The sequence below is a fragment of the Amaranthus tricolor genome, chromosome 13 (assembly GCF_026212465.1).
Source record: "Amaranthus tricolor cultivar Red isolate AtriRed21 chromosome 13, ASM2621246v1, whole genome shotgun sequence".
In the NCBI taxonomy this organism is placed as follows: Eukaryota; Viridiplantae; Streptophyta; class Magnoliopsida; order Caryophyllales; family Amaranthaceae; genus Amaranthus; species Amaranthus tricolor.
Window position 1 is genome coordinate 7,641,028 of NC_080059.1, and position 24,636 is coordinate 7,665,663.

General features: G+C 33.7%; 3 protein-coding genes across 6 annotated transcripts; 1 reads left to right on the forward strand and 2 right to left on the reverse strand.

Moving 5' to 3' along the window:
• Nucleotides 1-454: 454 nt before the first annotated feature.
• On the reverse strand, nt 455-8,533 carry LOC130798666 (nucleobase-ascorbate transporter 6-like). 4 transcript variants are annotated; one of them, XM_057661756.1, is made up of 15 exons: nt 8,194-8,533; nt 7,408-7,552; nt 6,536-6,633; nt 5,285-5,461; nt 4,858-4,958; nt 3,761-3,836; nt 3,604-3,663; nt 3,308-3,492; nt 2,495-2,591; nt 2,259-2,345; nt 2,083-2,141; nt 1,731-1,822; nt 1,566-1,643; nt 1,312-1,472; nt 455-1,214 (listed from the first exon to the last, which is right to left on the reverse strand). In XM_057661756.1, exons 2-15 carry the CDS (start codon nt 7,511-7,513, stop codon nt 996-998), a joined length of 1,596 nt encoding a protein of 531 aa, XP_057517739.1. In that variant the 5' UTR covers nt 7,514-7,552; nt 8,194-8,533; the 3' UTR covers nt 455-995. The 4 variants fall into 4 exon arrangements, with proteins under 4 accessions (XP_057517739.1, XP_057517738.1, XP_057517740.1 ...); XM_057661755.1 differs by having other exon boundaries at nt 8,187-8,533; XM_057661757.1 differs by lacking the exon at nt 8,194-8,533 and adding an exon at nt 8,081-8,099.
• Nucleotides 8,534-19,622: 11,089 nt separating this feature from the next.
• LOC130798767 (protein MAIN-LIKE 1-like) lies at nt 19,623-20,292 on the forward strand. The gene is made up of 3 exons (XM_057661864.1): nt 19,623-19,931; nt 20,019-20,214; nt 20,270-20,292. The coding sequence occupies exons 1-3, from the start codon at nt 19,623-19,625 to the stop codon at nt 20,290-20,292; spliced, it is 528 nt and encodes a 175-aa protein (XP_057517847.1).
• Nucleotides 20,293-20,788: 496 nt separating this feature from the next.
• On the reverse strand, nt 20,789-24,061 carry LOC130798768 (PKS-NRPS hybrid synthetase cheA-like). The gene is made up of 5 exons (XM_057661866.1): nt 24,020-24,061; nt 22,670-23,621; nt 21,523-22,587; nt 20,985-21,445; nt 20,789-20,878 (listed from the first exon to the last, which is right to left on the reverse strand). Exons 2-5 carry the CDS (start codon nt 23,079-23,081, stop codon nt 20,789-20,791), a joined length of 2,028 nt encoding a protein of 675 aa, XP_057517849.1. The 5' UTR covers nt 23,082-23,621; nt 24,020-24,061.
• Nucleotides 24,062-24,636: the final 575 nt, after the last annotated feature.

A 24,636-nucleotide genomic window follows, 5' to 3' on the forward strand; every position in this document is an offset into this window, starting at 1 on the left:
TTTGTTTGAGAAGCAATCTGTCACAAAAATAGTTATAAAATTTAATCTTACGAATCTATCACACCAATCATGCCAACAAGTTAAAGGTTTGTGTTTCGTCCATCGCAACATATAGGGTAGCCTTTGAGAAATTACAACTCAATAAGACCTAAAACGTACTTTTTTTTTTTCTTGGAATTTACCTCATTTGACTTAAACAAAGGGGGTCAACTCGAAGGAATGTAGTATAATTTAGATAAATTAAATCTAACTCTTAGTTTGTAATGTTATTATGTTATTTTTTCATTAGGGTATAAAGTTTCCAACATATGCTCCATACATACTATAAATTAGAAAAAAATTTCGTATCAAGAAATCGAACTTAACTAAAAGTTTAAGCAAATAATACCCTTATCATATAGGCTAATTGGTACTTGAATACAATATTTCAAAAAAGAGCAAATTCACTGAAAAATGCAAACTTTATGAATTTGAAAACCCTGCATTAAAACTGATCATAACTTTCATAATATTCAACACAAAGACGCTACTGCCGTCTGCCGTAATAAGGCACCAAGCTTGAGCTCGAGCTCGAGCTCAAGTAACATTCTCAGCAATGGCACGGACATGCACCTTTTGTTTGACCGTTGAGCAAAAAAGGGCAAATCCATCGCATTAACATCTTACAACATCTTTGTTATACATCATATGAGAGCAGATGTTGTGTGTTTAGCTGAAGGATACGATAACGGTTGGAAACCAAAAACCAATGGCGTTGCTATTGCCTTAGCTGCTTTCACTTCGTTACAACTAACACAATGATTTACAAACACATAAGGAAATAAACAATTGTCCTATAAGGAACCTACAAAAAAAGTAACAAACTAGTAATTTATACCGAGAACTATAACATATTTGTCGTAAGATACATGATTCAATAATGATTACGGTAGAGCCAATGATAAGTATCATACTCGAGGAACGCTCATGCTTCAAGACGGCATCTCTTCAGAAAATCATACAGACGGGAAGTACTTGTTGAGGTTGAAGGGAAGGGAATAGAATTCTTCACTCCTTGTGTCTCCTTTGAAAGAACGGAACTTATCCCACCAATGCTTACCCCTATCCTTCCTCACCGTGCTTTCTTTTTTGTGGACCGTATTGTCCAAGAAATACGCCAAAATTCCCGCTACAAACGCTTCAGAAGAGAACGGGACATTCACCATGTCGTTGAACTGTCGTATTAAGAAAGCATAAACGCGGAATCCATCATTAGCGAACTCTTAAATACGATCAAAAGTAATAGAGAAATTTAGCGGACAAAAGCATTACCCATCTTGCGCCAGTATGGACCGGGCCAAAACCCTTAATTGCTTCATACTCATTGAAGTATTGAGGTATAGACAGACCCAAGAAAATCGAGAATCCTAGTATAAATTTTGTTCGGAAGCTGTTGAGATTGCAGAACTGAAGGAAACTTAAACCGACAGAACCTGAACAGATTAAAAACATAGATGAGACAAGTCAGTTGAGTGCTGCATATCGATTTTCAATATTCAAGCAGAGCTTGAATTACAAGTGCTTACCAACATAGGCAAAGAAAAGACAGTACAAAGCCGCGATAATAGGCAAAGGAATAGAGGCAAAGACAGCGCCAAATTTCCCTGTAATATTCGTGATTCAAGAAGCGTAAGAAGATAGAAGAAAAAAATCGAACACAAGTCGACACCGCAAATATAAGATATACAAACCAAGAACGGAGAAGAACAGCATAAATCCAGCTGATATTTGTACAACCCGTCTACTACCAACTCGTGTCAGTGTTAAAAGCCCGGCATTTTCCCTGCATTAAACACCGAAGATGAACTTGGTACTTTCCTTAACAAATTCACGCTAAAAGTCACCTAATGCTCAGCCCGGTATAACATAATTCACCAGTTAATTCGCTTTTTGAATTCGCGACTCGCTCAAAGTGAGCCTAAAAAAGCCTAAAATTGACCATGATTCGCTTTTTTCGATTCGCGATTCGTAAGATTAGTGAATCATGGGACAGTGGGCCTCAGCCTCATAAAATGAAGTATCAAATGAGGTTTATAGGCTTACACAGAAACGGAGGACCCGATTCCGGTTCCGAACAACCCTGACAACAAAATGCCAACTCCCTGTCAAGAGGAAAGAGTCTTTAGCTAATAGCAATCTAGATAAAAGCTACTTTGAAGAAAAAATCAAATAAATAATTCTTCGTGCAAATTGGTCGCAAAGAAATCCATGCGATATACCTGCCAACCGATTCCGCGACTAAGAACAGATGGAGGCATCATCGTTGCACTGGCCGACCTTGAAACGGCAATGAACGCACCAGTGGACTGCAGATGGACGAACATTAGTACGAAATAATAAAGAAAGTTGTTTTTACCTAACAAGGGCTAAAAAGCGTTAAGATAAAATAATTGGCTCATAACCACTATCAGTTGCGTAATCCAGTGGAAATATTATATAGAGAAGATAAACAAACCTCAACAAGTGCAACAAATGAAGCAAACATCATAGCAAAGGCTTCACCAGCATCAAAAGTAGGTGCTCCCCATTGAAAGGGATATGGAATGCTAATCCTGCAGAATGAGACATAACATTAGATTGTCTATATGAAATTTATAATACAACGTGTTTGGTTTACATCCAACGATCGTTTAAATAGACAAAAATACAAGCTCGCTTATCCTCCCCGCTCTTTCTTCCCCTCTATTACAACAAAAACACCATCAACTTAATGCCAAGTGGCTCCCACCTAGGTAGGGTTTGAAAGTGTCGGATTTAGACGAGTTTACCCTTGTAATAACAAATAGATCGTTTTCGATTGACCCTTAGTCGCAAACATCATCGTCAACTTTACATAAAGAAAAGGTGAATGATTTAATAAGTTATTTTACTAGTCGTTATAATCAGAATTCAAAGAATTGTAAATTTTTAGCTCCAGTCTCCACCGAGAATGGAGTACAAAGTTTCCCCTTCCCTTCTAGACTAACAAGATTAATTTCCCTTATAAACAAAGAACTCATTTATTCTTTCATCCGGTAAAAAACAACAGTATATTTTCCTTCGCCTCTTGGAGAGCTTCTTCTGTGGAAGTCATATTCTACAAGTCTAAAGATTATTTTCCTTAAGTCATTATTAGGGGTGTTCAATGGACCGAATACGGGCCATGCTGGGCTTAAGCAAATATGGGCCGGGTTGGATAAGGGTCCATTAAACTTAGTATGGGCTTTACATGGGAAACATATGATAAGACAAAAAAAAGGCAACTCTAGAAAGAGTAATAACAAATTACCATGAAGCACCACTTATAAGCCCGGAACGATCAGTACGGCATGTAACTTGTGTTCTTGGTGCTGCATGATTATATGCTCCACCAACAGTAAGAATGTGTGCATATAGCCACACAATAGCCACAGAGATTAGAACGGCAAAACGCTCAAAAACATGCTTTCCGACTTTGGTTGCTTGTGAAACATACTGCAAAATAATTATCCAGGCTGAATCGATCTATAAGAAGCTAAAGGAATAAATGATGACTGGAAGCCCAAATCCGAATAACAATAATAAAATCCTGTTTGATAAATTTACCACTGCAATAAAGATTAGAAGCACAAGCTGAGGCAAGCCAATCTCCACACATTTTGCCACCTAAGAACAGAGAAAAAAAGTTAGCAATGATATATATTGTGCATAAGCAAACGAAGAAAAGCAAGAAAACAATATTTGTTAAAGGAGAAGATATTACCCCAGGAAAACCAAGTTCATAGAGTCCGAAGCCAACCAAAGATATTAAGGGAACAACTGATAGAGGGCTCAGGAACCTGCATGATTCCACGGGACAGTTGTAAGACTACTTGCTGAACACGACACTAAAAGAAACGGTATATTTTGGGTATCCAAGCAGCAATGTTTAACAACAATGCTAAAGCCTTAGTCCTAACATACGAAACTGGCTACATGGACCAAAACCAATCAGTGTGAAAGATCGTTGGCATAATAATTTAGATTTTATTTATTCAGTCGTAGCTAATACTAATCTACAACTAAGATAATCAATTTCAATGATGATCAACACAGGCAAAAATATTTAAATGTTAAAAAAAAAATTTAAAAAGCCTTCATTTTCATTTCAGTTTAAGTGGCATTAAAAGAAAACTTATCAGGAGTAGAACTAAAATATGTGGGGGCCAACAAGAGATGCATGCAACTAGGAAAATTTATCATGTACTCCCCATGACGGATCTACAATATATACTAACAAGTGTGAAGTTTATAACGACAGTAAGCTGTATACATCCGAACCTCCCGACCCCATCCTAGGCGGGAGCCACTTAATGGCGTTGGGGCAATGAAATATTATTGGATTCAAAAAGTCAATTGTGAAGTCAACATTACATAAATGTTTGAAAGTCAGTGGTATGCTTTATCTGTAAAAAAAAAAAAATCATGTATACTTATGTCTTGGTATCAACTAGCACTTAAATGTTTAGCACCAACTCAGCTTCCAGAAAGCAACACTAAGGTCAGACAGAAAGACGTTTGAACAAGGTACTGCATATACAATTATGTAATCAATTGTAATTCAGGACAAGTAAAATCTTTGATTTCCGCATCGAAACACAAAATCAGTGGTCATGGTAAGCTACAACATTATATAACTCCAAAGGCACTTAAATCGGAAATTTTAGATCTTTTATGATAATCATACTTCTTTGCAGGGCACAATATAAGGGTGCCTTTGCAGTGTTCTTTAATGCAATAAACTATGAAACCGTTACAGTTGGCAGCAGAAAGAATACCCGTATGATTAATTATAGGAAATAATCTTGAACATGAACCCACCTTGTGACGTTACGCCAGAGACCACTGAAGCCAAGGACAATTTGAAGTGTTGAAGCAACAATCAGTGCCCCTTGGATTCCCCGCATTATTCTCCTGAATTTCTGTTGAAACGTAAGAAGGTTATTGCAATTTGTATCAAATGGACAACAGTTTTTCGTAACACAATGGTTTAAGCGAATATTCTTGTTCATATGGACACTAAGACAACCGAACGCTAAAATCTTAAAGGCGCTTATTGCTTAAACAAGACCAGTCGTTCGGACTATCAGACCTAACAGTTATGTTCCCTTATATTTCTATAACTGTTATATGCCACAAGATACCAATCTATTGAAAGAGTAGTATAACTCTCATTTTCCGTTCCACAGATTTGCATGTACCGATAAATTACTCCTATAACCACAAAAATGAGTTTTCAGGCACAAACCACTTGAGGGTCTGGAATGTCACTGTAACGACCAGCCAAAATTATGGAAATTGTGGGTGCGACAAACGTGTAAGATCCTCCGATGACAGCTGGCAACCGAGTTCCAAACGTTGTCTGAAGTAGTGTGTTCAAACCAGCAACAAAAAGCAAAGTCTGAATGACTTCAGCCTTCTCTTTCTGTCAAAAATGCAAACATTAAAACGTTTAGACATTGTTATCAACCGATGCACAAAGGTTTCTGAGGTTGTCTTTAATTGAGTGTTGGAAAGCATGAATCGCAATCAAATAAGTATGAATTTCTTTGAGCACGTGGCACGTATTTGAAAGTGCTTGATAACCACTTCAAAGAGTTTGAGAGAATTTGGGAAAACTTCTTTCAATGGGGAGGGAACGTACTTCTTTTCGAATCCACAAGTTTATTATGTAAGGCCGACAATTTTTTTTTCCAATTGATCAGAATCCATCGTCTTTGATACCTTGATATATTTGTTATTAGGCTTGCACACAACAAAACTTATACAAGAGGAAAGTTGACTGTACACAAACCTGATTAGGTTCCATCCTTAAATCAATGAGTAGTCCATCGAGCTTAAATGTTAGTCATTTTCTCTCTAATTATTTAATGTGGAATTACATGTGAGCTATTTTTCCAACAAAAATTATTGCTTGTTGGACTTAATAGGTAGGTAAGGGCTTGGTCTATACTTGAGAGTTCCACACTGTCTTTTATCCTACAAACGAATCCAATCACTCAATATATATAATTCAAATACTCCCTCTGTTTTCATTTAATCTTCCCTTTCACTTTTTTAACAGATCTCAATGCAAACTTAAAAGTCAAATAATTTTAATTGTGAGTTTTAAAAAAATTTTAAACGTTGATATTTAGAAAGTATATATTGAGACGAATCTATCAAGATCTCACATGAATATTTTTTCAAATAGATCAATGAGAAATCATAGTCAAAGTTTAATACTAAAATTCGTAATTCTATTTGAGAAAAACATGAAAACGGGGGGAGTACTTTTATATGGGCTTGTTTGGATTTTTCATTTAATAAGGCTAAAATTAAATAAAGTGGGCTTAATATATTTCAAACAACCAAAATTTAATTTATGTATTTTATGATAGTACACTGATAAAATTTTAGTGCCTACACACATTCAACTATCAAATGTGTCGATTGATAAACAGTAATTCATCGAGAACCTCATTGCAAAGGTATTAGTAATATCATCCTTATGACCTACCTTTCCACCTCCCATTTGAGGTACAAGAGAACTAGGAATGAGAACAGTTGTGCCAAGCATCACAATGTAGTGTTGGAAACCCAGCAAGATGGCCTCCGCTGGAAAACAATGACGAACTTCATTAGATAAAAAGCAGTGCACATTCTTTCAAAAAGATCATTATTTGTTAAAACCTCTCGTTTAAAGCCAAAGACACAAATTTAACACACTTTGTCAGAAGTGCTAATATTTCTCTCGAAATTTCCATGTTCACCCAGAAAAAAAGATACTCTTTGCATGAACATGGTCCCAAAAAAGGCATCATTTGAGGAGTATTGGGTATATCATCAACTAGCTACTAGGTGATAAGGTATGGGATTTCAAGTGGTGGCCAAATACCAAGGCCACAAGCAATCCTAAATACTTCCACCGTTCCATTATGCAATTTAATGGGTAATTTTGATCATTTATATCTTGAATTATGCAAAAAAAACCCAGAATAAGTCTACAACATACAAAATTCTTTTATCAACAAGACAACCACATTTAGACCTTCACCAACATCTTCCAAATAAAGAAGGTTATAAAAACAAGTCATAAACATTTAATTTCACTATTAGTATAAAGATAGTAAAGCAAATAGGAGAACCCACCAAAAATAAACAAGAGTATCTATCAACATGAAGGATATAAAGAAAAGTATGTTATACTTTAATCAAAAGAAGAAAGCAAGCTTCAATAATTCATGACAAATTTGGCATAAACATAGATCACATTCACAAAACTCCTAATTACTTTACTTTATATAATACAACTACGATTAATGCAGAAAGAACATCAACTAAAAATAGAAATGCAACCCAAAATTGGAAAGAACAAATATAGAAACTTACGCCATGGAGGAGGACTTGTAATGCAGTAAGACACATTGGGCAACTGATCTTTTGGTGGGTGTGGAGCTGGCTCTTCTGCCTTTGCTGGTGCTGCACCTCCTGCCATTTCTTCACACTTTCTTACTCACTTCTAACTCAACAATCACTAAAACAGACATGAAAACAGCCACAAATCAGTGAAAATTGTAAATCTAAGCAAAACCCAGATCCAAAAGTTTCCTATTTTAGAAACCCATTTCAATAGTTTAGTAGTACAACAGTTTGAGAACATTTATCAAACACCAAGAAGGCAAGAACCAAGAATAGAACTTTCACTACCCAGAAAATAGTAAGAGCTAGAAAACTCCATTTTCTTACCTAACTAATCAAAAAAGTCACATACTTGACTCTAAGGGAACATACCCACATGTATAAGCACTACAATTGATTGCTAATCTTCTCAAAAAAAAAAAAAAAAAAAAAAAAAAAAAAAAAAAAAGTGGAGTAAAAAAGAGTAAAAAGACATTAAAAATCAAATAATTTAACAAAAAAATGGTGAAAAATAATAATTGAAAATGTAGTATGTAAAGAAAGCTTGAATTAAGTTTTTGATAATAACTTAAAAAGAAGCAAAATAAAGTGGTAATGAAAAAATTGGAAAGATGAGATATAAAAAGGTCAAAACTTTCAGTACCCCACAAAAGATTTCAACTTGTATAGCTGTTCTTCTTTCTGGGTTTCTCTTTACTTGAAAAAATAAATAAAAAATAAAAAACAAAAAAAAAGCTTGTGTAGCTTACAAGTTACAACAATGTAGAAGTATGTTCTTCTCAGCTCAGCTTAGCTTAGAAAGACAATATTTTCTCTCTCGAGAAATGACCCATGTGTTGAGTTCCTGATTTGAATTTTTCTAGTTAAATTTATTAAATTAAATTAAATTAAATTCCTTTGTTTTTACATTTAATCTGGACGGAATATTTTTGGAGCACCAGCAGAAACTAATAAAGCAGACACCGCTCTATATGAAAACGACGCCGTAGGAGAATAATTTAAATGAGTGTTTCTCAAACGATTCATAGCAGATTAGAGTGAGACCAAATAATTTAACAAATGGACACACGAGTAGCAGTTGTTTGTTGTAAATTAGTTCATTCATAATAATGAATTATTTCGATCAGTTATTTTACACGAGTTAATAGAGCTGGTTTGACCACTGAATCATCTATTTTTAACTATATAAACTAAAATTATTCGACAAACTAAATATTGCAAATGACAGTTTTATCCTTTTGACAAAATTGGTTTAACAAACTACATTATTGGATTGTAATTGGCAAAATCTTGACTATTCTGACAGTTGTAATTATTTCTACTCATTCGTACCATTTTGGTATGGAAGAATATTATTATTCGGTACATGTAAGTGTCTTAATGGACTATCGTTTAAAAATAAATATTTCTCAGTTTCATTTCATTATATATATTTTCTCGTATTTTAATAGTTGTTATATTTATGCTTTAGCGCTATCTAATATATATTTTAATTTTTAATTTATATTATAAAAAAATTTTAAAAAATTAATATTATAAAAAAATGTATTAATACGAATCAAACAAGACCTCACATGATAATATTTTACATTATAATATAGAGAATAATATGTCAAATAAGATCAATTGATGTACAGTAATTACTACAATGACTGTAGTAAAATCCAAAGGAAGTATTAGTTACATTTGTTTTTTTATACACTATCTAATGTATTATTTTAAATTTTTTAATTATTTATATATTAAATTATGCGTAGCTAATAATTATAAAATATTAATATTATGAAAGTATATAATTCCGATTCAAATTAGATTTCACTTGACCATATTTTTTATTACACATTAGTTGTAGTCCATAATATATAAATTATACTTGAATGATAAGTAATGTCAATAACCGTAATCTAGCTAACAAAAGTAATTGAGAAAGTGAATTAAGTAATAAAGTTAAAAGATTTAAAATTGTTTTCCAAAATTCTGAGCTTAATTCCTGGATCCTGGTAGCTTAATTATGTAAGACTCAAGTAAAGTCCCATGTACCAACTTCAACTTTCGTGTGATATTGTTTACTAAGAGTAGTATTTTTTAATCCCATTTTTATTTGGGTGATTATGACATTTTTTTCTAATTATATTATACTTTATAGGCTATATTATACATTTTACAATTCTATTTTTGTCATGATTTACATTTTATTTTTAATTATCATCTACACAATAAGATTATCTATTCAACACTTTCTCGTAAAATATATTTTTTTAATTATTTTTATCTCTTTTATTATAATTTGCTTAAATTTTATTTTTATAGCAAATACAACCGAATAGCTAGAGTGAATAGGATTTTGGACTACTAATTTAAAAAAAAATAAAATTTGTTAGTCCAATTGGCCATTTTATTTTTCTTGTTTGAGATTATAAAATATCAATTCACAATTAATATGTTTAATTTTTAAAAGAGAGAGCTTATTGAGGTGTGATAAGCATGTTATGATGTTAATGTGATAATCTGATTGGTTTGGGAAATTTTCTTTAGTAAATACGTCTAAAAACTTATATTCTTTTTATATTACTTCTATATGCTTCAAATTTTAATTATGATCGTCAAAGGATAAATTTAATATCACCCTCAACAACAAATAATACAAAATTTGTTAAACATTATTAAGGTCATTAAATAATGTAAATGTGTTTGTGATTGTAAATTGTCTGTACATTGCTTCAGCATATAATCTTTGAATATATATTAGATTTCATTAAAATTATTATTAGAAAATTTGTTAATTGCGCTAACATTCATACTAAATAATATCTAAGTGCATTCATATTTTTTTCATAAAATTTTTAATTTTACCTCTCTCACCGTAAAAAGCTTGATTTTTTCCCAATTTATCAAACTCAATGCTCGCTCAACATAAACGCTATCTATATGATTTTTCGTAAATGTTTTAAACACAATTTTATAAATCTTGTTGATTAATTTCCATTAAATTTCGTAAAAATGTAAAATTAAAATTATTTATTTATAGAGAGTCAAGTCTCATAAAACGTGCTACTATACCTAAATGCAATTGCACATTCTGTACGACTTAACCTGTTTCCAAAAATTTTTAATTAAAAATTCAATAAATTTATGATAATATTAATTTATAATTTGATAAATTAAAATTCGATGATTATTTATATTATTTATGATAATAACGCAATGAAAAAGATATCGATTAGTACATTACATTATTAGATGATTATTTATATTGGAGTAGAACTACAAAGTTAATGATCCATTTGTCAATCATGGGTTGCAAAACTCATGATTGATAACTTCTTTAATGGGAACATTTATCATTGTTGGCACAACATCAATATTTTTATCCAATTTTTAAACATTAGCCACCCTTTTCATTTTATCGCCACCTTCTAATAAAATTACAAATTTACCTCTGGACTTTAAAAAATTACAAATTTACCACTGGACTTAAAATTTCCTATATATACTCCAATCTCACTAAACAACTCCTTTATCATACTCAAAAAACAAAATTACATCATAAAATTTTTAGAGCAAAAACTAAGAAATTCAATCCGCAAACAATTAATCGAGGTAATTTTTATTCGAATCGTATTATTAAAATTTTTTTTAAAAAAAAGAAAATTTTTGCAGTCGCTTTCCTGCAACTGAACCGCGGCTGGCTCGCGGTTTTCCTGCGACTTTCAGTTTTTTTTTTTCATGAATAATTATTATTAATTTTATTTATATTATTATTGTTATTATTATTATTATTATTATTATTATTATTATTATTATTATTATTATTATTATTATTATTATTATTGTTATTATTATTGTTATTATTATTGTTATTATTATTATTATTATAATTATTATTATTATTATTATTATTATTATTATTATTATTGTGATTGTTATTATTATTATTATTTAATTTTTATTTTTGTTATAATTATTATATGTAATTTATTTTTTAAAATATTTTCATTATTATTATTATTATTATTATTATTATTATTATTATTATTATTATTATTATTATTATTAACTTTTTTATATTCCTTTGAATATTATTTTTATTATTTTTGTTGGTGATGTTGTTGTTGTTATTGTCATTGTTAGTAAAATTTTCTTTAATTTTATTTTTAAATATTATTTTTGTTATCAGTGTTATGATTATTATTATTATTGTTTGTGTTATTATTGTTATGATTATTATTATTATTGTTTGTGTTATTATTGTTATGATTATTAGTAATGTTATTATTTTTGTTAATATTGTTATTATTATTATGATTATTGTCAATTTAGAAAATTAATTACAATAATATTAACAATAATAATAATTATTATATTTGTTGATAATGATTAGTTAAATATTGTTGTTGTTAATTAATTATTGTCTTTTGTTCATGTGGTTAATTTAACTTAACGTTTCATTATGTTTATTTATTAATAATAGTTCATTAAATTATCAAAAATTGTAGTAAATGGCTGGTAATCAAGGAAAAGAAAAGGGTTTTTTAGACACTTGTTGAGTGGTAGTACTTCTAGGCTTACCCTGCTCAGAGGGGACCCTCATGAGAGGAGGGGTAACGGGTTCTGCTAGGAGGGCTAGGCAGGAAGAGGCTGCCAGACACAGTGAGGCCCAACGGTCGAGTACGCTGAACCAAGTGCATTCTCCTTTTGATGACCAGGCTAGCAGCCTCCAGAGTAGTTGGGGGGTTTCTAGTGATGATGATGATGCTGATGATGTTGAGTACCTAGGCGATGTTGTTCGCCCAGTGGACTGAACTGTTGTCCGGGGGTCCAACGGGAGATTCACACGTCCCGCCCTAGTTCTTCAGGCGCATCAGAATGCGCCAGATGTAGTCTCGTCGATAATGAGCCGTCACGGGGGAGCAGGCGCTCACAGTCCGCTGGAACGGACTGGTTAGTCACATCGCCCCAGCCCGGGGCCTACAGATACGCGCCTCAATAGATAGAACGACAATAATTAATCAACAAAACCTTTTTACCTGGAGACGTCAAGAATAGCTGCAGATAAACCTTCGTCTCGATCGGTTACAATGACGCTAGGAGCCTGAGCTGTGCCAAAAATATCTCTCAATCCCTGCAACACCCACGAATACGACACAGCCGCCTCATCTCGCATCAAACAGAACGCAACCAAGAAGTTGTGATTGGTTGGCGTCATTCCGATCACTTCACATAGTGGCCACTTTTGTTTTTTTTTGTTTTGTACGTTGTATCTATCAACACAACATACGGCCACGTACGTATCATTTGGATAGAGGTAGGATTTGCAACTAATAATCTGCTCAATTCCCCTTCGCTATCCAGCTCTGTCCAAACCACGTAAGTAAGTTCTGTGGCCATATAAAGACAGTGTTAAAGGGGAGTCCCTACCGTCCATCTCTTCTCTCCTTATTGATTGCCTAACATTATATATATGATTCATACTAGTAAAAAAAGCCAGGTAAATTTTCTCTAATAGAAGTCATGATAAAGGCCGGTTGCATTTCGGTTGCACTAAGCTGTCGTATGTACTTCCGAATATCTACATTGATCCTATTTGCCCTTACATGACCATCTCTGTACACTAAGAACGGATGGTCATGTCTTCCTTTTTCACCAGGACACACCCTTACCGTCCAAGGTCTTTCTCTTGGTTTATGACTACTTGCTACAATCAAAAATTTACACCCACAACTTCTACTTTTAGAACCAGGTCGGGCAGTATTATCTAAATTATGTAAATAACCCCTAATATTATCATTGCGGTGACATCTTAAATACACACTTACTCTAGAATGTCCTTCTTTTTGTTTATAAGAAGCACGCGTAAATTGAAAACCAATTATTATTGCTATCGCATCGGCCCAACTATGTAATTCATCTAAGGAATTAAATTCCCTATCCGTAACAAAGCTACCAGAGTAATCTATGTTGTCTCCTAAATTTTCAAAGTCCTGTAAATTTGAAATATGAAACAAACCATACATTAGGTCATTAAAAATTATACATACAAACATTAATAATAAAAACATCCAATAATAAATAAAAATTATAAATTACTTTAACAATTACTTAAATAATTAATATTAAAATGATAACAATACAAAAAATATAATAAATAATTGTAATAATAATAAAACAAATTAATATTAAATAATAATAATATAATAATAATAACATATAATTATAAATTATTTAAATAAATAATAACAAAATAATAGTAATGTTAATAATATAAATTACTTACATTAATAATAATAATAATAATAATAATAATAATAATAATAATAATAATAATAATAATAATAATAAAATACAAATAATATTACTATTATTAATAATAATATTATAATAATATTAATAATAATAACTTACTAGGATGTATAATAATTTAAATAATAATGTAAATAAAAAAAAGTCGTGCAAAAACCGTTAATGGACCACGGTTCAATGCACAAAACGTGCGACTGGACAACGGTTCACTCGCCCAGTTTTTGCCACTTTTTTTTTTTTTAAATACACCGCTTCAAATCGATTAAAGAACGTTTTTAGAGAGATAGTATCGTGTTTGAAATCGTATATCATACAAGGGCGTGTCTGAAAATTTAATATATATAGGGTCCCGATAAAAATGTTCGGAATTAAAGTTATAATAGTATTATTAAGTGCGATTTAGATTTATTAAGCAAATTTTAAATCAAGTGACAAATTCATAATTTTTTATAATCCAAAAGTAAATTCATAATTTCATTGAGGGAGGGGTAAAGATAAAATAAAAAGAATATCCATATTTAATAACACCCTTTATTTACACTAAAGAAGATTGATTGATTTACAAATTCGAGTATTCATCACTCATCACACATGACACATGCATGTAAATCGAGTAACGTATTGTCATCATCAATAGGCCACATATCACTTTTTTTATTCTTTCAAATCAAAGCCACGTAATCACTTTGTTTTCGACTAAGGCACTAATTGTCTCTATTTGTTGTTAAATACTTACTCCAATCCACTATTTATATTTTATTTGCTCCATATATTTTATTTAATTTAATTATTCAATTCTTAATATATCTAATTATGCATAATTAAAATTATGAAGAGTTGATATGAATAATTTTTATATTGAGACGAATCAAACAAAATTCCACTTAACTATGTTTTAACTTATAGATTAATAATAAAATACAAATTAAGAGTAAGAGATGAATAATATCCAAAAAGCAAATGGGAACATTACTAGTGAATTGGAGGGAGTATCGATATCATAAGGAATTTTACAGAAATTTAAAAAAATTAAATCTTTTTAATTAGAGTATTACTTCCTTTGTTCCAATATACTTGCTACATTTGACTTTTTATGCAATCCAACGTGATATATATATTGCACTATACACATCTAAAAATTAAGACGATTGAAACAAGATCCCACTTGACTATATTTTTTTCTACACATTAGCCACAATATATAAAATAAGCTTGAATGATGAATAGTATCGAAAAACATTACGTAGCAAGTATTTCATAACGGAAGAAATATTAAAGAAGATAGTAGAAATATTTATATTTTAATTCAATTATAAGTGGAGATTATATAAAGATTGAATAATAGAAGTATAAAATGCAAATAGATAAAGATAAATTGATCTAGTAGGCTTAGTGGATCTGAATCTTAAATGAATCTATAAAGAGTTTGGGTTTGCACAGACCTAGACCCGAACTTACTTCTATTTAATTTTTATGGATCTAGGTCCGATGATTCTCAATAAATTAGATCCAAAACTTCACAAATATATGCGGGTCTAATAGGGTCTTAAACGTTATTTATATTCAACAATTTAATTCCAATGTGTTTGCCCTATCTCCAATTTTTCATGATCCTCTCTGACCCAAAAGACATTCTTTAAAGACTCGAGGTGTTAAGATGCGACTAAGAAAGAAATTCTCAAGAGGATTGATGTTTTGACATGCATGTTGCTCGATTGCGCAAATCACTTGCTCGACTAAGCATCTTAAGTCAAGTTAACCTTTTGTGAATAATATGTAATTCTACTCGATCGAGCACACCTCTGCGCAATCGAGCAATCCACTATTCGAGCAATATACACGCAAGTTCTTTGCTCCATTTTCTCGTCTTCGATATTGCCCTCTTTTATGGAAGCTAGAACATGCCCCACTAACACCACATGTAAATAAGAATTTAGGAGGTATTTAAAAAATAGGGAATGGGGGAGGAAGGGAGGGTATAATAAGAACAGCTTATCTTGTTTGTTCAAGAGGAAAAGAATTAGAAAGTAAAGGATATGTCATTATTCTTTTAAACCTTTCTATTTTAAGAAAGAATATATTGGTTTTCTACCAAATTTACAAATCTAATTGCTTTAATCTCTTCCTTCTAAATCCCTCTCTTTAAAATTTGTTATTTATGCAAAGAATATTGTGTTACTCCAATCCCTTTAAATCCCTTATTTTCCTTTACTTTGGAATCTTTTAATTCAAACTAGATTATCATTATCATCATCAATTTTATCAAATCCAGTATATTTTGCTACATAGAAAAAATTGCCCAATTCAACGTCAACAATGGATAAATTTGATCTTGACTAAACGGCTCACCTAAATAAATGTGAGGAAATGAAAATAATTTATTTGTATTAAAATTAGGTTGAACTAATTTAACAATAGAAAAAAGTACTCAATTAATACTTTTAGTAAGGTCAATTTGGATTGATTCTAAATATTTAATGGTTATAAAAGTCAAAGTAGAAAAATAAAGTTAGAAAGATAATTAAAGGAATATGATCGTTAGAGAAGTGGAAGAATTGGTTAGTTAGTAAAGAAAAACGGATAAAATAGCAATTAGTTTTCTCACTTTTTTATGGAGGAATTCTGTTGGGGATGAGCTATGATATTTGATGAAGAACAACAAACAAACTAATGCAAAGTAAACCATAAAAACAGAGCAATCAACAACAATGGAAAAACATAAGAATATATGAGGTATCTATTGATTACCTCCCCCTCAAAATAAGTATCTTATCATCAATATAAACTCATTACACTAATGACTCACCTTGCAAAGCTTTAAGAACAATCTCCCAAAGCAAAGATTGAACCTTTACTTCAATCTCTCACAAACATGCAAATATAAAGAGGAAGAACTCTTATGGTGTGAATCCTAGTTTTACTCTCTTGTATATGCCTCTCCCTATCTCTAATGATGTTCTAAGACTTCTTATATAGCCTTAAAACATATTAGAATAACCTAGGACAAAAGGGCTTAAAGCCCAAACAAAACCGAACATAAAACAGAAACGCATTCTGATACGTGGCTGGACCTCGCTCGGGTCGAGCTGTTCTTGCTCGCCTGGTCGAGCCACTGACTAGAACCTTCTGCCTGTTTCCTGCTGCTTGGCTCAATCGAGCCACTCATGCTCGATGGGTTGAGCAACCTTCAAACCCTTCCATTCTTCGAGTCTTTGCTTCCATAAGACAACACATCAACTCATCATCAGTTATCACTTGATCAAGTGACCCAAAACATATGCCCTCATACTTCCTTGCACTCACTGCAAGCCAAGGAGTAAGCTACGAGGTGATCGAACTCACCTCCATCATGTTGAGATTTGAGGCTTGACTCAACAAATTCTTTTCCTCCAAATGAGGAAAATCATCTCTTTTTTATTCATCTTTTTTAGTTTATTTTCATTTTATCTCTTTCACAATTATTTCAGTTACTTTATTAGCATCTATAATTATCTTTGTTCTATTAATTTGACTTTTTTACCCCGTAAATATTTACTCTCAATTCAAATAAACATTTAATTAATTGAAAAACATAAATTCAGAATCATATACACTTCCACGATTCATTTTTAGTTGTATTTGTACGGTATTTATCTTTCTAATAATCTATATTTATCTAACCTTGGTTAGATTTTTCTATTACATACTTTTATAATATTAATATATTATAATTTTTATCTAAATATTAATTCATCATATATACGAAGTATTGGATAGTGTAAAAACATAAATTACTGCTTATTATTTTATAAAAATTATAGTAAGAAGTTATGAGAATGCTGTGTAATAAAAAAGACATTCACTTGGGTCATTGGGGTAATTTCATATCAGATTTTTCGAGTCGATTTAAAATCGAATCTTGTATCCATATTTATTTTTATATAATTATCAGTCCTAATTTGATTTTAGATTGAATCAAGTTCGATTATATAAGTCCATCATACATCTTTGGCCTTTGAATTTGCTACTAAGCAGTTTTTCTAAATAGAAGTAACCATTTCTTATTTGTCGCCACCAATTTCATTTTATCGCCACCCCCCCTTGAATGAAATTACGACTTTACCCCTGAAATTTAAAAAATTACGAAAATGCCACTAAGCTTATAACTTATATAAAAACACTTCAAATCCACTCAATAACACTTTCATCACTTCCATAAAATCAAATTCTTCACATAAAATTAAGCGGAGCTAAAACTTTGGAATCGAAATCGTCAACAAAAATTCGAGGTAAGTTTTTTTTAAATCAATCGAAGCAAAAAAAAAAAAAAAATTTTGGATTCGGCCCAGTCGCACAAAACGTGCGACTGTACAGTCGCACGTTTTGTGCGACTGGGCCGAAAACAAATTTTTTTTTTTTTTTTTTTTTTAAAATTTTTGAAAGAGTTTGTTGTTAGTTAATGTTATTTAGTAAATGTTGTAATAATATGTATTATGATAATGTTGTTGTAAGAAGTAGTTATTGATTTACGTATTCGAAAAAGAAAAAAAAAAATAAATAAAACCGGTCGCACGAACCGGTCGCACAAAATGTGCGACTGTACAGTCGCACATTTTGTGCGACCGGTTCGTGCGACCGGTTTTAATTTTTTTTTTTTTTTTATTGTAATGAATTTGTTTAGTGTAATTAATTTATTAAATTTGAGTTGTTTAAATATTTATGAATATAATAATTGTTTAATTATTTGTAAATGTGAAATATTTTACGTGTTGCTTGTTTTTAATTTATTTGATTTTAAGTAATTTAAAATGTTGTCTTAATTTAAATTATGAAAATTCTAGTAAATGGCTGGAAATCAAGGTAAAGGAAAAGGGTTTTTTAGAGGTTTATTAAGCGGCAATAGATCTAGGCCTACTTTACTGAGAGGTGATCCCCATGAGAGGGGGGTTACGGGATCTGCAAGGCGAGCAAGGCAAGAACAAGCGGCCATACATAGTCAGGCCCAACGTTCAAGTACCCTAGAGCAAGTGCGTAGTCGCTTTGAGCGCCAAAGTAGCCTACATAGTCATACGGTCGGCTCAGGTGACGATGATACTGATTACGACGAGTCTCTTAGTCGGGAAGAGTCTCTTAGTCAGGATGAGTCTGCATGTCATCCTGTTGATTGGACGATCGTAAGAGGCCATGCTATTAAGTTCAAGAGTAGAGGGCAGGGCTCGAGTGGCACTTCTGATCGGGCAGGAGTAAGCCAGGCTGAGGATGCGGCTCCACGGGGGAGGAGGCGATCGCAGTCCGCGGACACGGACTGGTTAATCACATCAGCCCAGCCCGGGGGCCCTGTTGATACTACTTTAATACCCAGCTACGGTGGGCACGTAGCAAAGGCTATATTTGAGGGATCGGAGCGCACCCCTCCGATTTTGGAATGTCGTGCTCGGAAGAAAACGTTGGATTCAATCATTAGACTTCAGGACATGTCTGATGAATTGTACAGAGTGTTACCTGGTACTCCCCTTGGTCGGCTGCCGTATATAATGCACCAGCACATCGACAGTGCTCTCATTACGGCATTTGTGGAAAGGTGGCAGCCTGACACCAACACCTTCCACATGCCGTGGGGGGAGATGACCATAATGTTGCATGACGTGCAACGCATCTTGGGAATTGGCATTGACGGTTCACTTCCCGTGCAACCGTCTGATAATGAATGGCAGCTTGGCCTGGCCGGCCTTTTTGGTATGCCATTGTCGGAGCTGCGTGCGAAGGGGCACTTCACAAGCGGCAGCATTAATGTTGGTGCACTGTTGCAGCTATGCCACCGTTCTCAGTCTATGGATACTCAACGTACCGCCTACTACATGGCTATAGTAGGTTCCACGTTGCTCGTGGATAAGACTAGAGTCGGGATGCGTCCTCACCCTGTTGTTACTGTTACCGCTGATGAGGCTGATATTGATTGGGGTGCAGTAACGCTTGCTCACATGTATCGCCAACTGGGTATGGCGACAAGGACTGGGTGCAAGACTATTGCTGGTTGCCTGACACTGTTGCAGACATGGATTTACGAGTACTTCCCAGCCTTCCGCCCCCATCCGCGTCAAGCTGACATGCCGAACAAGACAAGGGCAGAGATGTGGTCCCCGCCGAAGCCAATCCGCGAGCTGAGCAGACTGATAGACTGTAGGAGCATACTGGATGCCATGACAGAGGCACAGGTTTTGTACATGACTTCAAACTTAATTGTTTAACTTGTCAAGGGCAGAGATGTTATGTTGATTATGTATTATATTCATTGTGAGCAGGTGGAGTGGACTCCGTACTTGACTTATGATAGGTCTTTATTGAACGAGCACCCACGTACCTCGTATATCGGTGGTATCACCTGTTTCGATATCGTGGAGGTCTATTTGCCTGAGAGGACAGTGAGGCAGCTCGGTTTTGCACAGGAGATTCCCTCGGCTCCGCTGAGACCTACCCAAGCTCTGCGACCAGCACAGGGCTCCTACTCAGTTACATTCGCTTCTTTCTGTATGTTTACGGAGATGTGGAGTAGGTTCCCTTACTGTGCCCGCGTAGTGGAGCAGGCACAGCGTCGCGCATCAGTTCCATCAGAGGCTGCCCCGGATTACGTGGACTGGTTTAGAGTGTCTTCCCACTGTTTTCTCATCCCAGGTGAAGGACCTGCTGCTGCGTTTGGTGCTGCTGATAACAGAGTCGAATATGTTAGTATTCCTAATTATGTATTTTATTTTTATGTTTCATAACATGTATTGACTTTGCAATTGTCTGGTTTTACAGTTTGCTGCTGAATTTCCAACTCGACTTGCACCATTGCTCAGGATGCCAGCTATTGCTCAAATGACGCCTCGGGAAAGAGATGCTGCTGATATGTATTTAGAGGATCTTAGAGAGTTGTTTTCCGAATGGCAACAGTGTAGAGGGCGCAGCCCCTAATAGACATTTACCTGTTTTGTAATGCATGAACAATTGTTGTATTTAATCTTTATGTATGAACAACTTTTTAATCGTTTGAACAATTGAATTATATATAAACACTATGGAGAATCTAAATTCACCGCGTCTCCGGCGGTGTTATTATGCTGTTGTCGTTGTATGTTGCACATTCTACTCCAAAGTGATATCCTATTACGATATTGTCTTTCTAAATCTACACATGAATTGTTAGCTGCTCTCCAATTTTGTTGGACTGGCGGCAGTGGAGATGAATCATCGTTCATTAAAAGCTGAACATAATGATTCCCGTTTACCCAATGAATATGTATAAGTTTATTTACGCCATGCATTCCCCCTGTTCTTCTTAAAGGAAGCACTAAACAATTGTACATTGGATGACCATCCGCAGAGCCATAATACGCAATTGCTATGTTTAAAAATGTTGCTGCAGAATACAGTGTTGTCGCTTCCAACCAGTGATCGTACGGAGCAGGTCCTTTATTGTGGGCACCAACTCTGAATATAGCTTCCTCCACCGAATCTGCTGATAAATATAAGCGTGCATATTGTTCTCTATGCGTTTCCATTTCCAAACTCATTGCACGTCGTAACAGAGGCCATGCTTCCTCACCCCCTAACTCTGTGGCGGCAATAGCTCTAAATCCACAATTACCGTCACCTATAACATCAATCCAATCAAACAGATATGGCGGAAGAATAAATGGAATGTGATCTGGCCACGGAAAAAGTGAAAAATCACGACCTGCTGCACCATCTGAATAAATAACAATATATCATTACGCCAATATTGATATAAAACATATAAGATTAAATGAAAAGAAATAAGAGTACCTGATAAGTTGAAACTGAAGTTAATTCCAACTGACGATTGATGCGACCGGCTGCTTGATCTACCACTGGATCTCCCGCGTGATGATGATCTTGATCCGCGACCCCTTGAGGACGATCTACTGTACTCAAACGCACTTTTGTTTCTCCTCAAGGTTCTGCTTGTCATTGGTCTTCCTTTCCTCGGTGGACTTGCTTCGGGCTCAGGTATGTCGTCACCATCGGGGTGCAGCTCATGTTCAAGTACCTGAGAGACGCGTCGTAGTACTGAGGGGTCGGATTTTAAAACTTCATCCACCAACGATTGAAAGTACTCTTTATCATCGGCGTTTGCGTGCCGTACTTCTTCGTTCGCGTCTTCTTCTGCATCTAAATACTTTAACGTTTTCCAAAACGGATGTATATCGTCCAAGTACAAAGCACCATTAGACCTGATAGACAAGTAACAGTAACACGCGCATGGTAATCCGTGGGTTTTTTGAATGACACAACCGCATTTTTCTAAAAGACAACTGCCCAGGGTTAGCATCCGGTTGTGCTCCATCATCAATAGTTCCAAGGCAAATATAGAAACATGACGATACAACGGTCGTAGAAAATTTAGTCGCGACGTTCTTGAAATGGAATTCTTAGATTCCTCAAGAGCTTGTCTTATTTTTGATTGTTGATTCGTAATTTGTGCGTGCGCCCTTTTAAACAGCGTATCGAATGAGCTATTACCGCTACCCAAGTAGTACTTGAAGGAAGAGTGTTGACTTTCAACTCTACTGGTAGTCTGGTTACCCAAGTGCAAACAATCATTCGTCCACGCACGCACAAATTTCTCTTTGTGAGGAATCCATGTTCCTGCCAAATATTGCACGACTCTCCGGTTCCTAGTCGACCAAGTGGACACAATCCCTTCCCATCTGTTTTCAAAATCGGCGATCGTCATACTGTTAACCAAGGGGTTCCATTTTGTTTGCCTGAATAACTGGCCCTGTTGATTTTTCTTGCCGCCACACAATTTATCGACCATGTTCTCCACGTCATTGCCAATATGCCATACGCATAATAGATGTCGTACATCTGCATTAAACATAAATTTAAAATTAATTCAGAAATATATAATACATAGATTGACGATAATTAATAATTAAAACATGTTTACCTGGAAAGACAGCATGAATAGCTGCAGACAAACCCTCATCCCGATCCGTTACGATTACATCCGGCGTCTGCACTGTCCCGTAAATATCCCTCAACCTCTCCAACACCCAAGAATAAGACACAGCCGCCTCATCTCGCATCAAACATAATGCAACCAAGAAATTATGATTCGTTGGCGTCATTCCAATGATTTCGCAAAGGGGCCACTTTTGCTTATTCGTTTTGTACGTTGTGTCTATCAACACAACATGGGGCCACGAACGTAGCATCTGGATAGAAGTTGGATTCGCAATCAATAATCTAGTCAACTGATCCTCACTATCCAAGTCCCTCCAAACTACATAATTATGCTCCGTGGCCATATACAGACAGTGTTGAAGAGGAGTCCTACCATCCATCTCTTCTCTCCTCATTGACTATCTCTCATTGTAAATTTGATTCATACTAGCATAAAAACGAGGAAAATTTCTTCTAATTGAAGACATTATAAATGCTGGTTGCATGCCAGTTGCACTTAGATCTCGTATGTGCTGCCTGATATCCACAGTCATCCTATTTACTCTTATTTGACCATCTATGTACATGAAGAACGGATGGTTATGTATTCCTTTTTCACCAGGAAACACTCTAACCGTCCAAGGTCTTTCCTTTGGGTTACGACTAGTTCCTAAAATCATAAATTTACACCCACAACCCCTACTTTTGGAACCTGGTCGGGGAGCATTGTCTAAGTTATGCAAATCAACACTTCTTTTATCGTAACGGTGACATCTTAAGTACAGACTCACTCTAGAACGCCCTTCTTTTTTTTTATATGAAGCACGTGTAAATTGAAATCCAATTGTTAGTGCTATCTCATTAGCCCAAGTATGTAAATCATCTACAGAATCAAATTCTCTATCGGTAACAAATCTATCAGAATAATCTATATTATCTCCTAAATTTTCAAAGTCCTGCAAATAATAATTATAATAACATTATCATAATATATCAAAATAATAATAACTTAAAAAATAATTATTTCTACAAAATAATTATAATAAAATACCATTATTATAGCACAACAATAGATTAAAATAAAATAATTTAATTAAACAAAATAAATTTTATAATTCGAAGTTAAAAAAAAAAAAATAAATAGAAGTCGCACAAAACGTTTTGTGCGACTTCTATTTATTTTATTTTTTTATTCAAATACAAAAAAAAAAAAAAAAAAATTATGAAGCAGTCGCACGAACCAGTCGCACAAAACGTGCGACTCCCAGTCGCACGTTTTGTGCGACTGGTTTGTGCGACTACGTTCCTATTTTTTTTTTTTTTTTTGCAAAAATCGAACCGATTAATTACTTACCGGATCGTTATCATGCACGTCTTGGTATGCCATTGATGTTCGATATAGAGTTCTAGCTTGTTTAACTTTACGTATTGTTTTTAGAGAGTTTTTAGAGAGAAGGTATCGTGTTTGAATTCGAATATACTACCATAAAGCCTCTGAAAATTCAATATATATATAATTCCGATAATAATGTTATTAAGCGATAACAATGTTATTAAGTGCCATTTACATTTCTTAAACATTTTTTAACTTAAGTGGCATTTTTGTAATTTTTTTTAATCTAGAGGTAATATGGTAATTTTGTTAGAAGGGGGGGTGGCGATAAAATGAAAAAGGTGGCGACAAATAATAATTTCCTAGAAGTATTGAATTTGTGATTTGATTGTTGGAAAACTAAAAATCTTGGACAATTTGATTGATATAATGATATGATGTTTACATCTTGTTCTTCCAATTAATTTAATTTTTATGGTGATTAAAATTTCATCATAAAAAATATTTTAGTTCACAAGTTTTATTACTATCTGATACTATATTTAGAAATTGTGATACATTGTAATTTATTTTTTTAAAAAAACGAGATAATTAAATTAAATAAATATGATCACTAAACTTATTACGAGACTTTTCAA